Genomic DNA, 20,799 nt, shown 5'->3' on the forward strand with positions numbered 1-20,799 from the left:
AAATATTGTTTTGACAGTGGCATCAGTTATTTAATTTAAGTGGTTTTCTTTTCACTTACAGTGAGTTTTTGGCACATTATAAGGTTCCTGTTACTGGGGAATATACAAAATGTTTTCATGCAATATGTAGGATTTGAGGGCGAACCAAACACAAATGAATCTTCCTGAGGGGTATTCCAGAAAGCTTGGTTAACTTACCATTTGGTAAATCATAACCTCTGGGTGGATTTACCCCAAACCCGCATACCATGAGTATGTCGGTTCCAAAACACCTGAGAAGAGTTAGTTTAATCAACCTCCTACTGGTTACCCAGAGTTAATGCGCGTGCATAAAGGCGTTTTCAATGGATCGCCGATTTCACGAGTCAAAATGGAAAATGACAACGAAAAAAAGAGAGCGGCATACTTTACTGAGGCGGAGTTGGAGGTTTTAATGCACGCATGCGAAGAATTCAAGCCAATAATAATGAAAAAAAGCAATACGGCTGCATGGGCTAAAGAAAGAGAGTTGGCTTGGCAAAAAATAACGGACAGAGTAAATGCGTGAGTGTATTAAATTGCAAATTTGATATTGCCTCCCCTTTTATTATAGTGCACAATAATTAAACACCCCTTCCGCATCCTTTTGACTGTTAAATCACTACGAAAGCATTTACTTTTCCTGCCATTCATTTCTTTAGATTAAAATACCAGTGTATATTGACTAGGAATATATGGTTTCTTATTTAATAAGGTGTAATCCTTCTGGAGCCAGAAGAACTTTGAGCCAAGTCAAAATGAAACACAAAAACATTCTGCAAAAAGGTAATATTTGATTACATAATTACTGAACTATTTATTAAACACGATTTAGTATATTCTTTCTGTCATGTAGCTAATAGAAAGAAGGCTGAAGCCTGTCTAACTGGCGGGGGCCCACCACCACCTCCCCCTCCCCCTCCCCTCCCCTTCCCCTTCCCCTTCCCCTTCCCCTTCCCCTTCCCCTTCCCCTCCCCTCCCCTCCCCTCACCCCATCTGAGGAGCTGGCACTGTCCCTTAATAAAGGGTGACCAGTGGTTGCTGGCATTCCTGGGGTGTATTCCAGAAAGCAAGGTTAACTTACCGTCAGATAAACCTTGAACTCTTGGTTGGTTAACCCCAAACTTGCTTACTCTGGGTATGTCGGAGTTAATGCGCGCGCACGGCGAGTACATAAAGACATTTTCAATGGATCGCCGATTTCAGGAGTCACCATGGAAACCCAGGGACAAAAAAAGCGAGCTACATACTTCGGTGAAACTGAGTTGGAGGTTTTAATGCTTGCTTATGAAGACTATAAGCCCATTATAACTAAAAAGAGCAATACTGCTGCATCAGCAAAAGAAAGAGAGTTGGCTTGGCAAAAAATAACGGACAGAGTAAATGCGTGAGTTTATAAAATTATAAATGGGCTATTTTCCTCTTTCATTGTGATGCAAAAATTCTTTGGGGCATGTAGTAAAAATAGACAAGTATTTACTTGTTGGCCTCCATACATTTCTTAATATTACAGTAGTAATGCACATAATTGGCTAGTAATATGTTGGCTTCTTGTTTTATCAGGTGTAATCCTTCTGGAGCCAGAAGAAGTGAGCCAAGTCAAAATGAAACACAAAAACATTCTCCAGCAAGGTAATATTTACTAACTTGTTACTGACGCCATGTAATTTAGTATTTAATGTAATTTAGTTTTCTATGTAGCCAATAGAAAGAAGGCTGAGGCCCGTAAAACAGGTGGGGGTCCACCTCCACCTTCCCTCACCCCAGCTGAGGAGCTGGCACTGTCCCTTAATAAAGGGCGACCTGTGGTCGATGGGATTCCAGGGGCAGTTCGTCAGACTCAGCTACCAAGACAAGTGGCTTAGTAAAATGTAGGTGTACCATATTAATACTTATGATTTATTGATGTTTTCAGTGTTTTTGTCAGTGTTTTAATAAAGAAAATCATCAACACTGTCACCTTTTTAAAAAGGCATTTTGAATGCATTTTACAGTCATTGATTCACTTGTGCAGTATGCATGCTGCTTTGACTGCATATGCTGTGTACTGTAATCTTATTACTAGTACTCTTAGATGTTCCTAATGTCCTTCTTTATTAGTTGTATTTGTTTAAGAATATACATTGAGTATTGAAAATGCATGATTATCTTATTGGTTTAATTATCTTGCAGTTGCTGATGGCCACATTGTATTATTGGATCCTCCTGCAACACCACACTCTGTCACAGTTGTAAGTGATTATTGTCTTTAGGTTTCTGTTTGCTAGACCAAGCATCCTTCCTTATTTTCACTGTAGGATGACGATGAAGAGACCACTTCTGCTGTGACAGAAACTGAAAATGTGGGGAGGCCCATAGAGGTATGATGCATAGAATGAATTCCCCCTTTTTTGCATAAGAGAATAAATAAATTGTCATTGTCATTTTACAGAATATGGCAGGAGATTTTAATACAGATGAGGGTCCATCTACCTCCACACAGAATCTTAGCAGTGTAAGAAATGTTCTGCAGTTCTCCTTCCTCATTTAAATATTTGGTCTGTGTTTGTGTTACAGACTTTATCAGTCATGTTTAATTATTCTGTCTTTCTAGTTGCCTGCCAAAGAGCTGTATAAGGTCCAACTTCAAAAGCAAATCAGAAAAAGTGACATGGAAATGGACCTTATACAGCTTCAAATGGAGGAGAAAAGACTTGAAATTGAATTGCTGGAGCACCAGCTTAAGGTGGGAAACAGTATGTGAACATTAATCTGTCATTTGTTGTTGAATGAAATCTAAAGCAATAAATACAAATGTCTTTTGTTACAGGAAATAAAGAAATAATTAACAACACTTGACTGTTAACTGGTTTTAATTAAAGTGATTTTGGCAAATCATGTCTCGTACCACCCTGCCATCTCTTTGGTCTACTGGGTTCACTGGGGGTTCCTCTTGGCCATCTTCAAGAGAAGGGGGGGCCCTCTCACCTCTCAGTGTGGCAATGTTGTAAAGAACAACACAAGCAGCTGTGATGTCACATGACCTTTCTGGGCTGACCCTGAGCCCACGCAGGCACTGAAACCTTGCCTTCAGGATGCCTATGGTCCATGTTCTGCTGTGGGCCAGGTTGAATTGTGCCGGTGGTCCAGGCTCAGGTTCAGGGTAGGGTGTCATCATATAGGGCAGACAAGGGTACCCTCTGTCCCCCAGCAAGTAACCATTGAAGTGTCTATAAAAGTAGTTAAAGTGTATAATTGCAAAAAAAAAAACATAAATAAAAAAAAAACATTGTGTAAGGCAAAACATACCCTGTTGAAATTTGTGGCACAATGATGACTCCCTAAACATTCTGGCATCATGTACAGACCCTGGCCATTTGGCTTCAACATTACTGATAAGGTGGGTTGCATCACATATTACCTAGTTAGTGGGGACCAGTAATGAGGGTGATTTAATGGTTTAAACACCCAGACATTTAGCACCCAAAAAATCTATTGTCACCTGCACACATTGATGCTATGGATTGAGTTCCTATTAACATAGTCTCCTTCATTGACTGAAGGAGCTTTAATGGGAATGTGGGTTCCATCAATGCACCCAATCACATTTGGGAACCCTGAAATTGAAAGTTATATAATTAGAAACATTTAAAATGATTGTGACTGTATACAGTATGGATAGATTAAGTAGTGCTATGTAACTAAAATGGTCTGTCATAGAATATCATAGAACGGACAAAGCTGCCACTCTGGAATTCCTCTTTAATGACCCTCAGTGGTTTATGTCCAGGGAACTGCACAAAAGTACGAACAGCCCTACACACAGTTGCCTTTCCCACATGCTCTGCATTGCCTATTGTATACAAAAAAACTCCCCGTCGCAAAAAAGCGAAGGGCAATGCACAAAATGTGCTCCGTGTTAAGCGCTAATCCGCGTTGTGTCAAGTTTGCTATGTATGGTTTCAAAATCTTCGTTAAATAAATTAACGATTCTTTTGAAAAACGGTAACGCTCCCGCAAATATTCATTTGTATACGAAAACACATCGATACGTGGTCGTATCACCCTCTCACGGCGGAAAAGATTTCGTATTATCTGTGCTTCCACATCCACTGGATCGTCTTCAAAAGGGCACGCCATGCTCCGTCACCTCTCTGAAACAAACTAACCTGAACATAACCTGCTACCGAGCAGGTTATCTTCAGAGAGTGAGTTGCTATGACTACTAACATACCCTGAAAGTTACCTCCGTTTTTGGAACCGAAAGTTGAGGTTATCCGCTTACTTACTCTTAAACATACCCGGGTATGTCACATAACCTGCTTTCTGGAATAGCCCCCTGGGGGCACTTCATCACACACACCATGCACCACAAGTAACATGGTGAAATGTAAGTTTGCCACTGTGATTTGTTCTCATTATGACTTAATAAATTACTCTGTGTCACTTATAAAGGCTTTTTGAACATGCTTAACGTTTTTATGCAGGCTTACTTTATTTAACTACATATGATGTATAGGCTACTGTGGTCTTAGTTATATTGCTTTGATATTTTTTCCTGCATTATTGGTTTCTCTTTGATAATATTGAGAATTGTATGGGTTGTATTTTCTTATAGATACTGACAGAGGGATTGTATTATTGGACCCTACAGAAATAACACAGTCTGTCACAGCTGTAAGTGTTTTGTTGTCAGGTACCTTTAGTTGCTTTTAGATATTTTTATATGTTTATTTTTGCCAGATAATGTTTACTTGCATATTTCCACCTAAGGATGAAGATGACGATGAAGAGACCACATCTGCTGTGACAGAAGTGGACAATGCTGGTAGATCCACTGAGGTATGATGCACACCATTATAATGCATGCCCCCTTTTTACATTAGAGTAACAAACTGTCATTGTCCTTTCACAGTACATACCTGGGGATTTGCCCACAGATGAAGGTCCTTCAACCTCAACGCACAATCTAACCGGGGTAAGAATTTGAGTGCAGTTGTCCATATTTTATTTTTATTGTCTGACAGAATCTCATTTATTTAACTTTTTTTGCCCTAGTTGCCAGCAAAGGAGCTGTATAAGGTCCATCTTCAAAAACAAATAAGAAAAAGTGACATGGAGATGGACCTTATACAGCTTCAAATTAAAAAAGCAAAACTTGAAATTGAATTACTGGAGCATCGCCTTAAGGTGAGAACTTCTGATTAATCTGTTGCATGTTAAAAGTGTTGTGTATATAAAGCATTGTAATAAAAAAAAATAAAAAAAACCATTTTATTTCATTTTTACTTTCATTGTTTTGCAGGAAATCAAGAAATCAACTGCAGAGCAGACCAGTGCAAACATTTTAATAAAAGTAATTTTGACAAATCCTGTCTCTCTTCCATCTCTGTTGTGTGCAAAACCCTGTAGGGGTTCCTCTGGGCCATCTTCCTCAATCCAAGGAGGGTGGCTCTCTCCTCTTATAGTGGCAATGTTGTGAAGCACAACACAAGCCACTATGATGTCGCATGCCCTCTCTGGACTGACCCGGAGCCCACGCAGACACTGAAACCTAGACTTCAGGATCCCTATGGTCATCTCAACCTTGGCCCGTGTTCGGCTGTGAGCTAGGTTAAAGCAGGTCTGTGGTCCGGGATCAGGTTCAGGGTAGGGTGTCATTAAATAGGGCAGACAAGGGTATCCTCTGTCCCCCAGCAAGTAACCATTGTACTGTCCTGTAATGATTCAAGTGTAAAATACAAATATAGTAAAAAAAAAAAAATTGTATACAGCAAAACATACCCTCCTGAAATGACTGACATAATGATGACTCACGGAAAATTCTGGCATCATGCACAGATCCTGGCCATTTTGCCTCCACATTAGTAATGATGTGGGTTGCCTCACATATTACCTATGATTTTAACAAGACAAAAAATTAGGAACACAAAATGAAATTGCTACCTGCACATTGATACTATGAATAGATTTCCTATTAACATAGTCTCCCTCATTTACTGAAGGAGCTTTAATAGGAATGTGTGTGCCATCAATGCACCCAATTACATTTGGAAATCCTGAAATAGAAAGTCATATATGGAAGTTTAAAGTGAGTGTGTGTGTGTGTGTGTGTGCAGGATGAATACATGTATAGATATCAGAGGTGGGAGTAAGTCACACATGAACAAGTCACAAGTCTCAAGTCTTAACCTTCAAGTCTCAAGCAAGTCCAAGTCAATTTTGTGAAAAGCAAGTCAAGTCAAGTCAAGTCACTGCTTTATGTCAAGCAAGTCAAGTCAAGTCGTAGCTTGGGTCACAAGTCACTGGCAAGTCATACAAACATTTGATGATTTCACTGAATTTATATATTAAAATAAGTTAAAACTACATAAGTTGTGGACTATGGTTTTATTTGAAACATTTTTTTAAATATGCATTTCCACATGCTGAGTGGTTAAAAATCTAAAAAGGAAAAAAGAAATAAAATTTCAAACTACATAGCCTAAAATGTAAATGTAATTGAAATTAGGCCAACATTAAAGCATGAAAAATAAATATGCCTCAAACATTGCAGAAGACCATTAAAAGATATTAAATAATTCACAATTCAAGTATAATTGTTCCTATGCCACCAAATGGCATTCTTCAAACTGGCATCCCCTTTATGGAACATGAACATATCCTTAACAACAAGTTAGATCTTTCCTTTTTAACAAAAGAATAACAAGAAAAAAAAAAAACAGTAATAATTTAATTGACACAAAACTTACACCTGTCAATCAGGTGGATTGACTATTGTACATTATTAATCTGTGTGAGTGATTTATTAATATTTGTGAATGATGTGTGTGCATGTGTACACAGCGAAAACTCCAGTGTTAAATTAACACTCCTGGGAGTGTATACGAGTCCACACTCAAGAGTGTAAAAGTGTTAAAATATGAGTGTTAAATTAACACTCAAGAGTGTTAAAGTTAATGAGATAATTAAGTGATTAATTGAGTGATGAGTGATCATTATTGAAGACACCTGATGATAACAAGCAGAATCACTGAAGGAGAAAATCACAAATTGTAAGTTACCATTATGGTGATGGGTGTTTGCTTTAGTTGGGCTCTTGACCCTTATATGTTTACTTTAAATTTTGTTTGTCTGCTGTTATTGATTTATAACAGTCAAATGAACAAAGAAAAGTGTGATCTGAAAGTGTTGGTTATGTTTTGACATAATCATGTTGTGAACCAAAAAACGAAATTTATTGAGGTATCTTAACTTGATAATTACAGCAGCTCTGCGATTCTACAGCATATGATTATCAGTATTTTTCATATAATTCAAAATATTTAATAAACATTGTTCTGATCAAAACACTTTCAAATGAATTTATTTAGAAACACAGATATCAATAATCTGCCTGTGAATCTCAACAATGGTGACAATAATAAAGCATGTTGCAGTGGCTGCCACCAATCACAACTCATTAATGGCTCCCATCATGCATTGTGGTATGAATAAATTATGATCTGAATTGTCTATGTAATTTACTTTTCCTAAATGAATATTCTGCTCGTCACCATTGTTGAGATGCATAGACTGAATCCTGACGTCTGTGTGTGCCTAAAAGAAAGATTGTTTTATCTTTTTTTTTTCAAAACAACTTTTAAGAAATCCTTTATATTATATCTAAAATGCTGGCCATTTATTCAGATTCACAGTTATGCTGTAAACAACAACGTAAATCTAAGTCAGAAATAAGGATCTTAATGAGTTCAGTGATCAAGTTCAAATGATGATTGTCATAATATAACCAACACCATCAAATCACTTTTTTTCTTTGTTCATCTGGCAGTTATAACTCAGATACAACAGTCAGACAAAATTTAAAGTAAACATAAAAGGGTCTAGAGCCCAACTAAAGCAAACACCCACCACCATAATGGTAACTTACAATTTGAGATTTTCTCCTTCAGTGATTCTGCTTGTTATCATCAGGTGTCTTCAATAATGATCACTCATCACTCAATTAATCACTTAATTATCTCATTAACTTTAACACTCTTGAGTGTTAATTTAACACTCATATTTTAACACTTTTACACTCTTGAGTGTGGACTCGTATACACTCCCAGGAGTGTTAATTTAACACTGGAGTTTTTGCTGTGTACACATGCACACACATCATTCACAAATATTAATAAATCACTCACTCACACAGATTAATAATGTACAATAGTCAATCCACCTGATTGACAGGTGTAAGTTTTGTGTCAATTAAATTATTACTGTTTTTTTTTTCTTGTTATTCTTTTGTTAAAAAGGAAAGATCTAACTTGTTGTTAAGGATATGTTCATGTTCCATAAAGGGGATGCCAGTTTGAAGAATGCCATTTGGTGGCATAGGAACAATTATACTTGAATTGTGAATTATTTAATATCTTTTAATGGTCTTCTGCAATGTTTGAGGCATATTTATTTTTCATGCTTTAATGTTGGCCTAATTTCAATTACATTTACATTTTAGGCTATGTAGTTTGAAATTTTATTTCTTTTTTCTTTTTTAGATTTTTAACCACTCAGCATGTGGAAATGCATATTTAAAAAAATGTTTCAAATAAAACCATAGTCCACAACTTATGTAGTTTTAACTTATTTTAATATATAAATTCAGTGAAATCATCAAACGTTTGTATGACTTGCCAGTGACTTGTGACCCAAGCTACGACTTGACTTGACTTGCTTGACATAAAGCAGTGACTTGACTTGACTTGACTTGCTTTTCACAAAATTGACTTGGACTTGCTTGAGACTTGAAGGTTAAGACTTGAGACTTGTGACTTGTTCATGTGTGACTTACTCCCACCTCTGATAGATATAAATAGTATGACTACATATTTAATATGCGTCATAGATTTTACTACAAAGGACAAACCTGCCACTCTGTGGAATTCCTCTTTAATAACACGCAGAGGTTTATGGCCAGGGAACTGTACAAACGTGTGTAAGAATCGTTTAAGTGCCAGACATACTGTGCGAACGGCTCTACACACAGTTGCCTTTCCCACATGCTCTGCATCGCCCACATTGTACAAAAAATGCCCTGACGCGAAAAACCGAAGTGATATGCACAGAATGTTCTCTGTTCTAAGCGCAGACCCGCGGTTTGTGACATTTGCAATATATGGTCTCAAGAGATGTGTTAAATAAATTAACGAATCTTTTGAAAATCGAACTAAACACAAATGAATCTTTCAGGTGATTCGTTCAAACATATTTCCACACAGACCTCAACACTCCAGACCCCAAATCAAGTCTAATCTTGGACCCTAAATGGAGTGGGCTCCAGCCAGTCTACGCTAACCAACGAAACCCCCCAGCTAAGAACTTTATGGCCATGCAAGCTTCAAAGAGATGAGTCCAACTAAAGGCTCACCTTTGTTCTGTTTTGTTATCTATTATTTGGTCTTTTGGAGAACTACAGATAAGCACAGCCAGGTTTATATAATAAATTTTATATAACATGTTTTACATCATTTAAGAAAGTAATTGAGCTTTAAATTGATCAATCTGATTTTCTATGAAGAAAAAAGCAGTTCAAACTTTGAAAATTTGTAAATGTGTTAATGTGTTATGTAGTTCTACATTAATCTCCCTAGTGTTACATTTGTTGTGTTTTCTTGTATACTGTAGTATTTGTAACATACTCATCTTTTTTGTTAACAGCCAAAAAACAAACAAAAAACGACCCCCCCCCCCCCCCCCCCCCCCCCCCCCAAAAAAAAAGAGAAGGGTTCAGCCTTTGATTTTTTTTATTTATTTTTTATTAATGCCATGAACCAGAACAATACAATGAGACATAATCACTTAAAGTAAAACAAATACAAAATAATAAAGTAAAATAAAATAAGAACAGTGCCAGAGGACAAGAAAAAAAGTATTATAAAGGTTCAGCCATATTAGACATTATTCTCCGGTTCAGCCTTTGAATTGGGACATTCGTCGCGCCGCTGTGACGCAATCGCACTTCAAATGCGCCGCCCTCCGGATTGACACACACACACACACACACACACAGTCACACACAGAGACTGTTCCAGCGCCGAGTCTTCTGAGGTGAGGAGAGCAGTTTACGGTATTTCTCATATTTACACGACCATCACACACACTTTATACAGTTTGATTAAGCGACAGACTAATTTCTGTATTGTTTTCATCGATCACAGCGATACTTGTGCGTCTTTTCTGGCGTCTTCCTACTGAAATAAACATTTAGTGCAGCAGCAGCGAGCATGAGGAGAATATGTTGAGTTCATTCAGACCTGAGCGATTTTGTGTTCGTTTGTGTGATTGTCTCGATGTTTGGAGTGAGAACTGTTACTAAAAGTCAAGTCAAAAGTTAAAGTTTGAGATTTCTGAGGGGAATGGGACTCGATATCAAGTGTTGCTGCTGCCGTTTTATACTCTTCTTAACATCTTTGGATTAAATTGGGTATTTCTTTACTTTGCATTGTTAAAACAGACTGGAAAAGATACCGCTAAATACTTTACATTGAGCCTATAGGGAGCCACGTGAGACAATTTAAACCTATACATGCAAAAAAAATAAAAAAAAAATAAAAAAAAAAAATATATATATATATATATATATATATATATATGAATAGAGTTTGACATAGTAAACGTTATTGTTTTGTGGTGCTCTTTATATTAATAAAGGTTTTATGATCATTGTCAGTTTCTGCACAAAACTTTAAGACATTAATGATCTAATTAGGCTACGTTATTGCAATGAATGTAGTTATTAAAATGTCGAACTATATTTAGATTCATTTGGGCATTTTATGGTTTAGTAGGGTAGTTGTTTACCTGAGTGTCAGCGGTGTTTGTTTTGTGTTATTGATGTTTTATCCATGTCATATTGTGAAAAATAACTGTATTGTCTTTCAATAGAGTTGTTTTACAGGCTTTTATCATCTATCCTGACTCAAATAATGTGTTTCTAACAGCAAACACTCAGAATAAAGTGAGATGATCTGCTGATGATCCTGAATGGCTTGTTGAATGAGTGTTGATAGTCTGAGGCTCATCAATATTAACAGATCTGCTGAAAACACTCTTTATTTCATGACAATAGTTCCTGTTTTCACCTCAATTATTATGCTGATGTCTTCAGATCTCCTGTAAATTGGTGTCAGCAGACTAAGGGTATTGGTTGGAAACAAATCTGTAGATTAACTTGCTTATAACTGTTTTTCTTACCATTGTTTATACATGGAAGATTTTACACTATTTATATTCTGTTGTCCATGAACATAAAAACAAACTCAGTAACTGATATATTTTTGATTTTGCTAGATCAGCTCCTCACACTGTAATTCAACATCAGTGAATCTCCTCCCACTCTAATTCATCATCAGTGAAGCTCCTCCCACATCACTCACATCATCAGTGAAGCTCCTCCCACTGCAATTCTCCAATAAATGCTGGAATATTCCCATCAGCTACAAGTGAAGACGAGCATCAGAGCATCAGGAAGAGCTGAAATCTGTAAAGACTGAGTTTATTAAAGAGGACAGTGAGAACATGAGTGATCCAGAACCCTGCAGAATGAAACACACTGAAGATCCTGAAGAACAAAGAGGTTGGTGTTTATTCTTCATTCATTCATGATGCTGAAGAACAGTCATGTTAGAAACATTCAAGCACTTCATCACTTTTAGATAAACAGTTCAACTATGAAATGGTAAACAGGTTTTCAAACTAAATATATTATTTCTTTTATGTTACATTTAAATCTGATTCACATTTTCTCCATCCATGTTACCAAACTTTTTGACATCTCTCTCTCTCTCTCTCTCTCTCTCTCTATATATATATACATACTGTATCTGTAAGCTGTATGAACTTTTCCAAAATGTCTAACAGGGTTGTAAGCAATTTAACTTGAGCAAAATTTGATTTATAGTTCCTGATAAAGTTGTATTTCTCAAATTATAAAAAAAAATAATACTTAGTTATTAATTTTTCTCACAGTAACTTTGGTAACAGATGTGATAAATGTGATCGACACGGTTTGTGTAAAAACTGAGAAAATGGATTGAGACAAACAGAATACAAAGTGTGTATTTTTCCAACCATACAAAGGTCTATTTTTATGTGCGTTTACACAGAACTTCTGTCATCATTATCTCCACACAGTGGTAATAATTTAGACGTTTAAGCCCTGAAGACATTTTAAGAATTGTTTTTTTTTTTTTTTTTTATGAAAAAAACATCAAGATGATCTCATCCTGAGAAACTGCTTATAAAAGAAAAAAATTTTTTTTTTCTTATTAGGGCCCAAGCCCTGAAAGGGCGAAGGCCCTATTGTTTTTGGTAGGATTATTATTATTATTATTATTATTATTATTATTATTATTACGACTATTCAGGTACTTTTGGGGCCCTTAACATGCTCAAAAACTCTTGAAACGTTGCACACGGGTCAGAACCCGTGGCCAGCAGGGCCGGGCTGAAGCTGGTACCCGAGCATCAACTCGACGCCCTGGAACGGGGTCCGAAAACTTGGTCCATAAATCAAACACGCTTGCATGTAATAATATGAAACTCGGTACACATATAGATCTCATCGGGCCGAACAACTTTCACGCTCTAAGTTTTACGCCAGCCCAAAAGGAAGTCGACTATTTAGGGTTGTTTGGAAATTTGAAACGCGTCTCCTAGGGAATTCACCCAGTCGCCTCCAAACTCGGTGTGCATGAAGTCAAGACATTGAGGATGAAAAATTGCCAGGGGATTTTTGATATCTCGAATGGTTTGGCCGTGGCGAGGAAACAAATTTATGGCGAATAATGGAAACAGTAAGTGTGCTATAACTTCTGCATATATTAACTGATCTTGATTAAACTTCAGCAGTGTGTTTGTTGTAAGAGGCCGATCACATGGATGTGACTATTGTGAGTCAAAGTTATAGCGCCACCAACTGGCAGCAGGAAGTGTGTCACTTTCAAAATGCTTTTGACAAAAGTGGGGGATTAGTTTTACCTACAGTTTAAAAAATCAATAGTTATATTGGTCTCATTGAGCCGGACAACTTTCTAATTTACAGTCATTAGCTCCGACCAACAGGAAGTCAGATATTTTGGTTTGAATGTGGATTTCTTTGCAAAATCAGCCTCTGAATTTTTACCCACTCCTCTTAAGTGGTTATAAATAGTCAACCTAACATATAACATATAAAAATTACACTGCTCTGTATAAATTGTCAGTAGTACAATTTGTACCATTCACAGTAAGCACCGCTTCACTGTGATGTTTCCAAGCACATTTTTGCGCGTGTGAAGAGGATGATAATTTTTCCGTCGATATTGGAACATGAGTGAAGTACAAAGCCTATAATAAAGAATAGTTTAGTATCCAAATATATTGCAAATGTTGAAACATTTTGATTCTAATGAAAGGGTTACGTGAGCCCAACACTGCTTACTTTCGTTTTTGTTTTTACGTTAAATTTAAAGGATTTGTTGTGGAATATTTTGAGTGTATCATAAAATCAGAATAAGGTAAGTCAAGTAACATTTTCTGTCTTTTTTATATATATATAGCTGCGAGCAGCGATGAAGGGCCAAAGCCGTCGGCACCGCCACCCAGGTGCCTTTAGGTAACTTAAGGCACTGGGGTTGCGGTGCCACCGGCTTGGGCCCGTAATCGGTGCTCACAGCTATATTTTTACATTTTTATTTGACATGCATTATCTCAGGAAGTAAACAAGGTGGGAGGACATTTCTTTTTTGGGTGAAGTTCCCCTACATGTGAGCTGCATCCAGATCAGATTTTGTGGTGACATCATAAAGTTATCAAAAGTTACAGTATTTGGAAGCCTTACAAAGGAAGTTACAAAGGAAGCCTTTTTGTTTAGCCCTTGACGCCCCTAATGGGCATTTTAAAACTGTTCCTCCATGAGGAATATCTCGTGATCAACGCAATAGATTATATTGTAATCGTGAGAATCTGCTGTATATAATGATGTGCCATTTTCTACGATCTGTGTATGTTTCATGAAGGTATGAGCGAAAATACCACTTAGACTTTTATGTCCTTTCACTTTATATTTCTCTCTTTTAATTATTTTGATATGCTGAAAATAAATCATTTTCTCTCATTTCAGACCTGATAAAAGTGGAGGAGAGTGAAGAACTGAGTGAAGTGAAGGAGGAGAGTAAAGAACTGAGTGAAGTGGAGGAGGAGAGTGAAGAACTGAGTGAAGTGAAGGAGGAGAGTGAAGAAGTGAGTGAAGTGAAGGAGGAGAGTGAAGAACTGAGTGAAGTGGAGGAGAAACATTATGTCCAACCTGGAGAAAAACCTTTGAGTCGCTCAAAGACTAAAAAGACATTTTTTAAAAAAAGAAGAGCCAAGAAATCTACAACCTGCACTCAGTGTGGAAAGAGTTTCACAAACACACGTAATCTTGACCGTCACATGAGAGTTCATACTGGAGAGAAGCCGTTCTCATGTGATCAGTGCGGGAAGAGTTTCACAAGGAAAGATAGTCTAGAGATTCACATGAGGATCCACACTGGAGAGAAGCCGCTCCCCCGCACTCAGAGTGGGAAGAGTTTCATAGACAAACGTAATCTTAAACAACACATGAGAGTTCACACTGGAGATAAGCTGTTCACTTGTGATCAGTGCGGGAAGAGTTTCACACAAAAACCAAATCTTAGTCGACATATGATGATCCACACTGGAGAGAAACCTCATACATGTGATCAATGTGGGAAGAGTTTCGCACAATCAGGACACCTTAAGGTTCACATGAGGATCCACACTGGAGAGAAAACGTTCACATGTGATCAATGTGGAAAAAAATTTCTTAGGGCATCAAACCTGAAGGCACACCTGAGGGTTCATATGAAGAAATCGTCTCACTCATGTTCTGAATGTGGAAAGAGTTTTTCACTGCTGTATAATTTACAAGTACATCAAAGAATTCATACTGGTGTAGGAGTTCATATGTGCTTTGAGTGTGAGAAGACTTTTACTTCAGCACAATGTTTAAAACTGCACCAGACAATTCACACTGGAGAAAAACCTTACAAGTGTTCGTACTGTGACAAGAGATTCAATATATCATCAAATCTGAAAATGCATGAGAGGATTCACACTGGAGAAAAACCTTACAAGTGTTCACACTGTGACAAGAGATTCAATCAGTCATCATATCTAAAAATACATGAGAGGATCCACACTGGAGAAAAACCTTACAAGTGTTCACACTGTGACAAGAGATTCAGTTGCTCAGCAGAACTGAAAACACATGAGAGGATCCACAGCAGAGAGAAGCCGCACACGTGTGATCAGTGTGGAATGAGTTTTTCTTTTATAAGTCACCTGAAGCAACACATGAAGATCCATGCAGAGGAGAAACCACATCACTGCAGTCTGAGATCACGGTAAGTAGTTCATCTTTATGTGTTGAGAAACACAGTCTGTTCTGTTAAGTTATTTTCTTATCAGCTAGGATGAGCATCATGACATTTTGTTGGTTGATCTAACATAGGGCTGTGTGATATTAAAACAAAAGTGCGATATACAATACCTTGTTAAATAATGCGATATCAGTATGCTATACGATATTGCTTTAAGTGTGTAAAATTAATTAAAATTATATTTTAAAATATTTAAAAGCTGAAAATGGTATAACATATACACTATATTGTCAAAAGTATTGGGACACCCCTCCAAATCATTGAATTAAAGTGTTCCAATCACTTCCATGGCCACAGTTGTATAAAATCAAGCACTAGACATGCAGACGCTTCTACAAACATCTGTGAAAGAACGGGTCGCTCTCAGGAGCTCAGTGAATTCAAGCGTGGTACCGTGATAGGTTGCCATCTGTGCAATAAGTCCATTCGTGACATTTACTCACTATTAAATATTCCACGGTCAACTGTTAGTGGTATTATAACAAAGTGGAAGCAATTGGGAACAATAGCAACTCAGCCATGAAGTGGTAGGCCATGAAAGAAGTCAATAGCTACAGACCTACAAACTTCCTGTGGCCTTCAGATTGGCTCAAGAACAGTGCATAGAGCTTCATGGTTTTTCGGGGGTTGGGCTTGGCCCCTTAGTTCCAGTGAAAGGAAATCTTAATGCTTCATCATATAAAGATATTACGGACAATTTCATGCTCCCAGCTTTGTGGGAACAGTTTGGGGATGTTCCTGTTCCAACATGACTGTGCACCAGTGCTCAAAGCAAGGTCTATAAAGACATACATGAGGAAGTTTGGTGTGGAGGAACTTGACTGGCCTGCAGAGAGTCCTGACCTCAACCTGATAAAAACACCTTTGGGATGAATTACAGCGAAGACTGCGAGCCAGGCCTTCTCATCCAACATCAGTGCCTTACCTCACTAATGCGCTTCCAGAAGAATGGTCAAAAATTCCCATAAACACACTCCTAAATCTTGTGGAAAGCCTTCCCAGAAGACTTGAAGCTGTTATAGCTGCAAAAGATGGGCCAACTCCATATTAAACCCTATGGATTAACAGTGGGATATCCTTAAAAATCATTTGCATGTAAAGGCAGACATCCCAAAACTTTTGCCAATATAGCCTAGTATAAATTAGGGCTGCATGATTAATCATATTTTAATCGCGATAACAATATCTGCGCCTCTCGATTCATTTTAAATAATCGTCGCGATATTTGTCCACTCGTTATTTATCCTGAAAACGCTTTTTTTATTTGACATTTGCATTATCTTGCATTGTTAACATGTCCCCACTAGCGTTGATGTTTGCGGTTGCCATATCTAAATAGCTTAAATTCCCCAAATCACCCACACAGAGCTTTTCTAGTGTTTTACTTAATCTATATGTGACTAAATCTGTTTCTAAATAAGTTTCACTGCTCTATTTTTTGAAGTTTAAGTTTTTTACCAGTTTTCATGATGTGAATCAGTTGAAAATGACAGCCACTGACAGTTTTCAGTGTGTATCAACAAGTAGACTATTTTTATTTGCAGTATGAATTTGCTGATCGATCTGGATCTGTACTTTGTCTCATTTGCAACCGAAATGGTCGCTTAGAAGATCTAATGTGAAGATGCATCACAAAGCGTTGATCAAAATCATGCAATTTGTATTGACTTGCTGTCTGATGAAGTTGTCATAGTTGGTTAAATGAAGTCTGATGGTTTGAAATTAACACCCGTCAACCTGCCAAATGCGGCTATAAATTAACTTTGACAGGTAAAACGCTGTCAAATCACTGGCCAATTTGGCATGTTACTATGTTTACTCACTTTGCTGGGGAAATTCGTGTAAGCCAAATCTGTGCGGATTTTGCGCAAATACTCGTGAGTCATCATGATCTATTAAATAAAGCATATTGCGCAGAATCTGCGCATTTCTGGCTTACTTGAACACACACGTCACTACACAACAAATATCGGTGCTTGTTCACTTTCATTGAAGCAATAGGGTAGATTAAAAAGCAAAGCATTTGGTTAACAGAAAAGACATTGCTATTTTACAACATCCTACATGTTCTTTGTACTGTATTGATCTGTTCACCTAAAACACATTTTTGGTAAAAAAAAAGATGAGAATGAATGAGGGAGGGAGGAGATTGCTGGATGACAGGCTTTTGTTTGAATAAGAAATGAATGTATGAAATCCAAATTTTAATATAGCCTTATATAAATAAGCTGTGAAATTTATTTTTTGGCTAGTAGAAGTTCTGAATTAGCTGTAACTAGAAGTTAATAACCCTGTTTATATATATATATATATATATATATATATATATATATATATATATATATATATATATAATACCAGCTAATATATAAACCGTTAACTGTCTCTTCTCTTTCTCTGTAGTTTCTCAAATGAGAATAATTGTGATTAGTTATCGCGATTATAATTTTGAGCAAAATAATCGTGATTATCATTTTAACCATTATTGTGCAGCCCTAGTATAAATATTTCACATTCTTTTTGGAAAAGAAAGCCTCACTACTGAAAGTGACCAGCAGTGTTTTAGCATTACATAAAAAGTAATGTCACAAATCTGACAACGTAATATTAACATGAATGTAAAAAAATTAACAATTTAAATACCAACAACTCCTCTTTGGTCAACTTGGCAATATATAGTTATGTCAACCTAAAACTTAACATCAAGATTTTGTGTACAAAAACACTTGAAACTTGGGGTTGACAATTAGTTATTTAAAAAAAAAGAAAGAAAAGAACTACAAAAAAATTGCATTCAAGTTTAAAACTGCACCAGGCAATTCACACTGGAGAAAAACCTTACAAGTGTTCACACTGCGACGAGATTCAGTCTGTCAGCAAATCTGGATTATGTGATCTAATCCAATATTTATTTATTTATTTATTAATTTATTTATTTATTTATTTTTTAACATGTGATTAGCCTGAGAACCAAAAAGCATCTGAAAGAAGAGGACGGAGAGAACGGCAGTGATCCAGAACCTGCAGAATGAAACATCATGATACTGAAGAACAAAGAGGTTGGTGTTTATTCTTTATTCTTTATTCATTCATCATGCCAAAGAACATGCTGACGTTCACTAGATTTACATTGCTTCAGGCTGAGAATAAAAACATGACAAATGAAAGCACAAAAAAAACCAATGTTTGATTATTTTTTTGCTGAAGAACATGCTGATGCTCACCAGATTGTTTTATTTATATATATATATATATATAAACTTATTTGATTTTTGACATTTAATATAAATCTGAGACTGGAACAGCGTAGAGTGCAAGTGACCTGATGGTTTAGGACTGGACCCCTCAGGTCTGGGAGGAAGTGTTTCAGAGCCTGGAGCACCGCCAACATTTCTAGACAATTTATATGCCATGAAAGATGAGGGTCCTGCCACAGACCAGCCCGTGAGAGAGGCATCCGTCGTTAGCGTGACGCGACGACAGGGAGCTCCCTGCACGGGCCCTTGGGACAGGAACCAAGGTTTTTTTCACATAACTAGGGCACGAAGACATCGTGTGACCCTGATCATGCGGAGCGGGTTTCCCCTCGGGGAGAACCCCTTGGTCCTGAGCCACCACTGCAACGATCTCATGTACAACAGGCCGCAAGGTATAACGTTGGACGCTGATGCCATCAGACCTAACAGTCTCTGAAACTGATTTACAGTGAGTGACTGGCTCAGCTTTGCTTGTTTCACAGCTGAGAGAATCGAAGCGATACGAGCAGGAGACAGGCGTCCCTGCATTGTCGTCGAATCCCAAACTACGCCCAGAAAAGTGGCCCTCTGTAGTGGAGATAACACACTTTTCTTGGCATTCAGCCTCAACCCCAACCTCTTGATGTGAGCGAGAACGACATCTCGATGCCGAACCGTCTGATGCTCCGATTAAGCTAGAATCAATCAATCGTCGATATAATTCAAAATGCGGAAGCCCTGGAGTACACTATGTATCTTATGTTGCTTCCAAAGGGCAGTAGTAAAAAAAAAAAAAAAAAAAAGATATTTCAACAAAATAACAAATTTTTACATTTTCATCCTGTTCAAAAGTTTTCACCCCCTGCTTTTAATGCATCATGTTTCCTTCTGGAGCATCAGTGAAAATATGTGATTTGCTTAAAGATCACGTCAATCCTGCACCGTCTAGAGTTTCATGATCAAACTAGTGATTTATAACACAAATCATCTTCATGACATTAAAATAGATCATAATTGTGCACAGCAGTTGTTGACCAGATTTGATGGGATTAAAATGACTATTGAACTCATCAGTGATCTTGACTTAGAGCCTCAATTTTCATTTCACATTTGTCTCTCATTTGAAATCTCACTTGATTTAATGTTTCTTTTAGACCTGAAGGACGTGAACAAGAAAGGGAAAAAAGAAGCCAAAAAATCTGTCACCTGTAAATCTGTCACCGTTTCACATATAAATTAAGACTGAAGATTCACATGAGAGTTCACACTGGGAAGAAGCGGCTCAGGCTTTCGCTCTGAAATCACTTCTGCTTCTCATTCTGAAGAAAGACCATTTAACTCTGATCAGTGCGGTAAACAGTTTCATTGAGCATCAGTCCTGAAGAAACACTTGAAGATTCACACAAAGGAGAAGATTCATTCGTAATATTACAGCAGAAAAGACACGGCGGTGTGTGTTTCAGTGCTTGAAGTCCTTTACTACAGAAGAGGAACTGAAAGACCACCAGAAAATTCACACTGGAGAAGGCCATAACACTTTTAAGAGAGACATGAATCTGGTATTAATTTTTAACTCGTTTATTAATTGTTTTTTATCAGAACATCTAGTTTCTCTTCTACTTCTACTTTCATGCAAATGCAAGATATACTTTCATGTATCTTTGAAACTGGACACTTTTCTTCTCTTCTTCTCTTGAGATGCTTTGGCTCTTATAAGTCAGTCAGAGAGATCTGTCTCATTCTCTTTCAGTTTTACTTAATGTTTGTATTTGCTTCATGTAATGATTGATTAAACTCAATATATATCAACAGCTCTTTGTTATTGTCCATCTTTATTTTATGCTGATTCTGCTTGAATCAAGAATAATTTTATTTCTGAAACCGGTGAACCTTTCCGTTGTTTTGATTTCTCTATAGAAATTAAATGGCTAATCAATTATATTTAACCCAGACATGACTGACATTGAATGAGATTGCTGTCTGTCTACATTATTAACAGTTTCACCCTTGATATCCAGTATCATATATAGTTTGTTCAGGTCAGTTGATATTTCATTCACACCATGAGGCTTCATGAAGTCAGAACAATAAACTTTATT

At 37.1% G+C, this 20,799-nt stretch overlaps 1 protein-coding gene across 2 annotated transcripts; it reads left to right on the forward strand.

Annotated features, from left to right (window-relative positions):
• The first annotated feature begins 10,027 nt into the window (after positions 1-10,027).
• On the forward strand, positions 10,028-20,337 carry LOC307162899 (uncharacterized protein). Of its 2 annotated transcripts, none has more exons than XM_079878633.1 (5): positions 10,028-10,108; positions 11,332-11,617; positions 14,144-15,428; positions 18,427-18,523; positions 19,855-20,337. In XM_079878633.1, exons 2-4 carry the CDS (start codon positions 11,560-11,562, stop codon positions 18,494-18,496), a joined length of 1,413 nt encoding a protein of 470 aa, XP_079734759.1. In that variant the 5' UTR covers positions 10,028-10,108; positions 11,332-11,559; the 3' UTR covers positions 18,497-18,523; positions 19,855-20,337. The 2 variants fall into 2 exon arrangements, with proteins under 2 accessions (XP_079734759.1, XP_079734758.1); XM_079878632.1 differs by having other exon boundaries at positions 10,028-10,089.
• The last annotated feature ends 462 nt before the right edge of the window (positions 20,338-20,799 follow it).

The sequence above is a fragment of the Squalius cephalus genome, assembly GCF_949319135.1.
Source record: "Squalius cephalus genome assembly, chromosome: 1".
In the NCBI taxonomy this organism is placed as follows: domain Eukaryota; kingdom Metazoa; phylum Chordata; class Actinopteri; order Cypriniformes; family Leuciscidae; genus Squalius; species Squalius cephalus.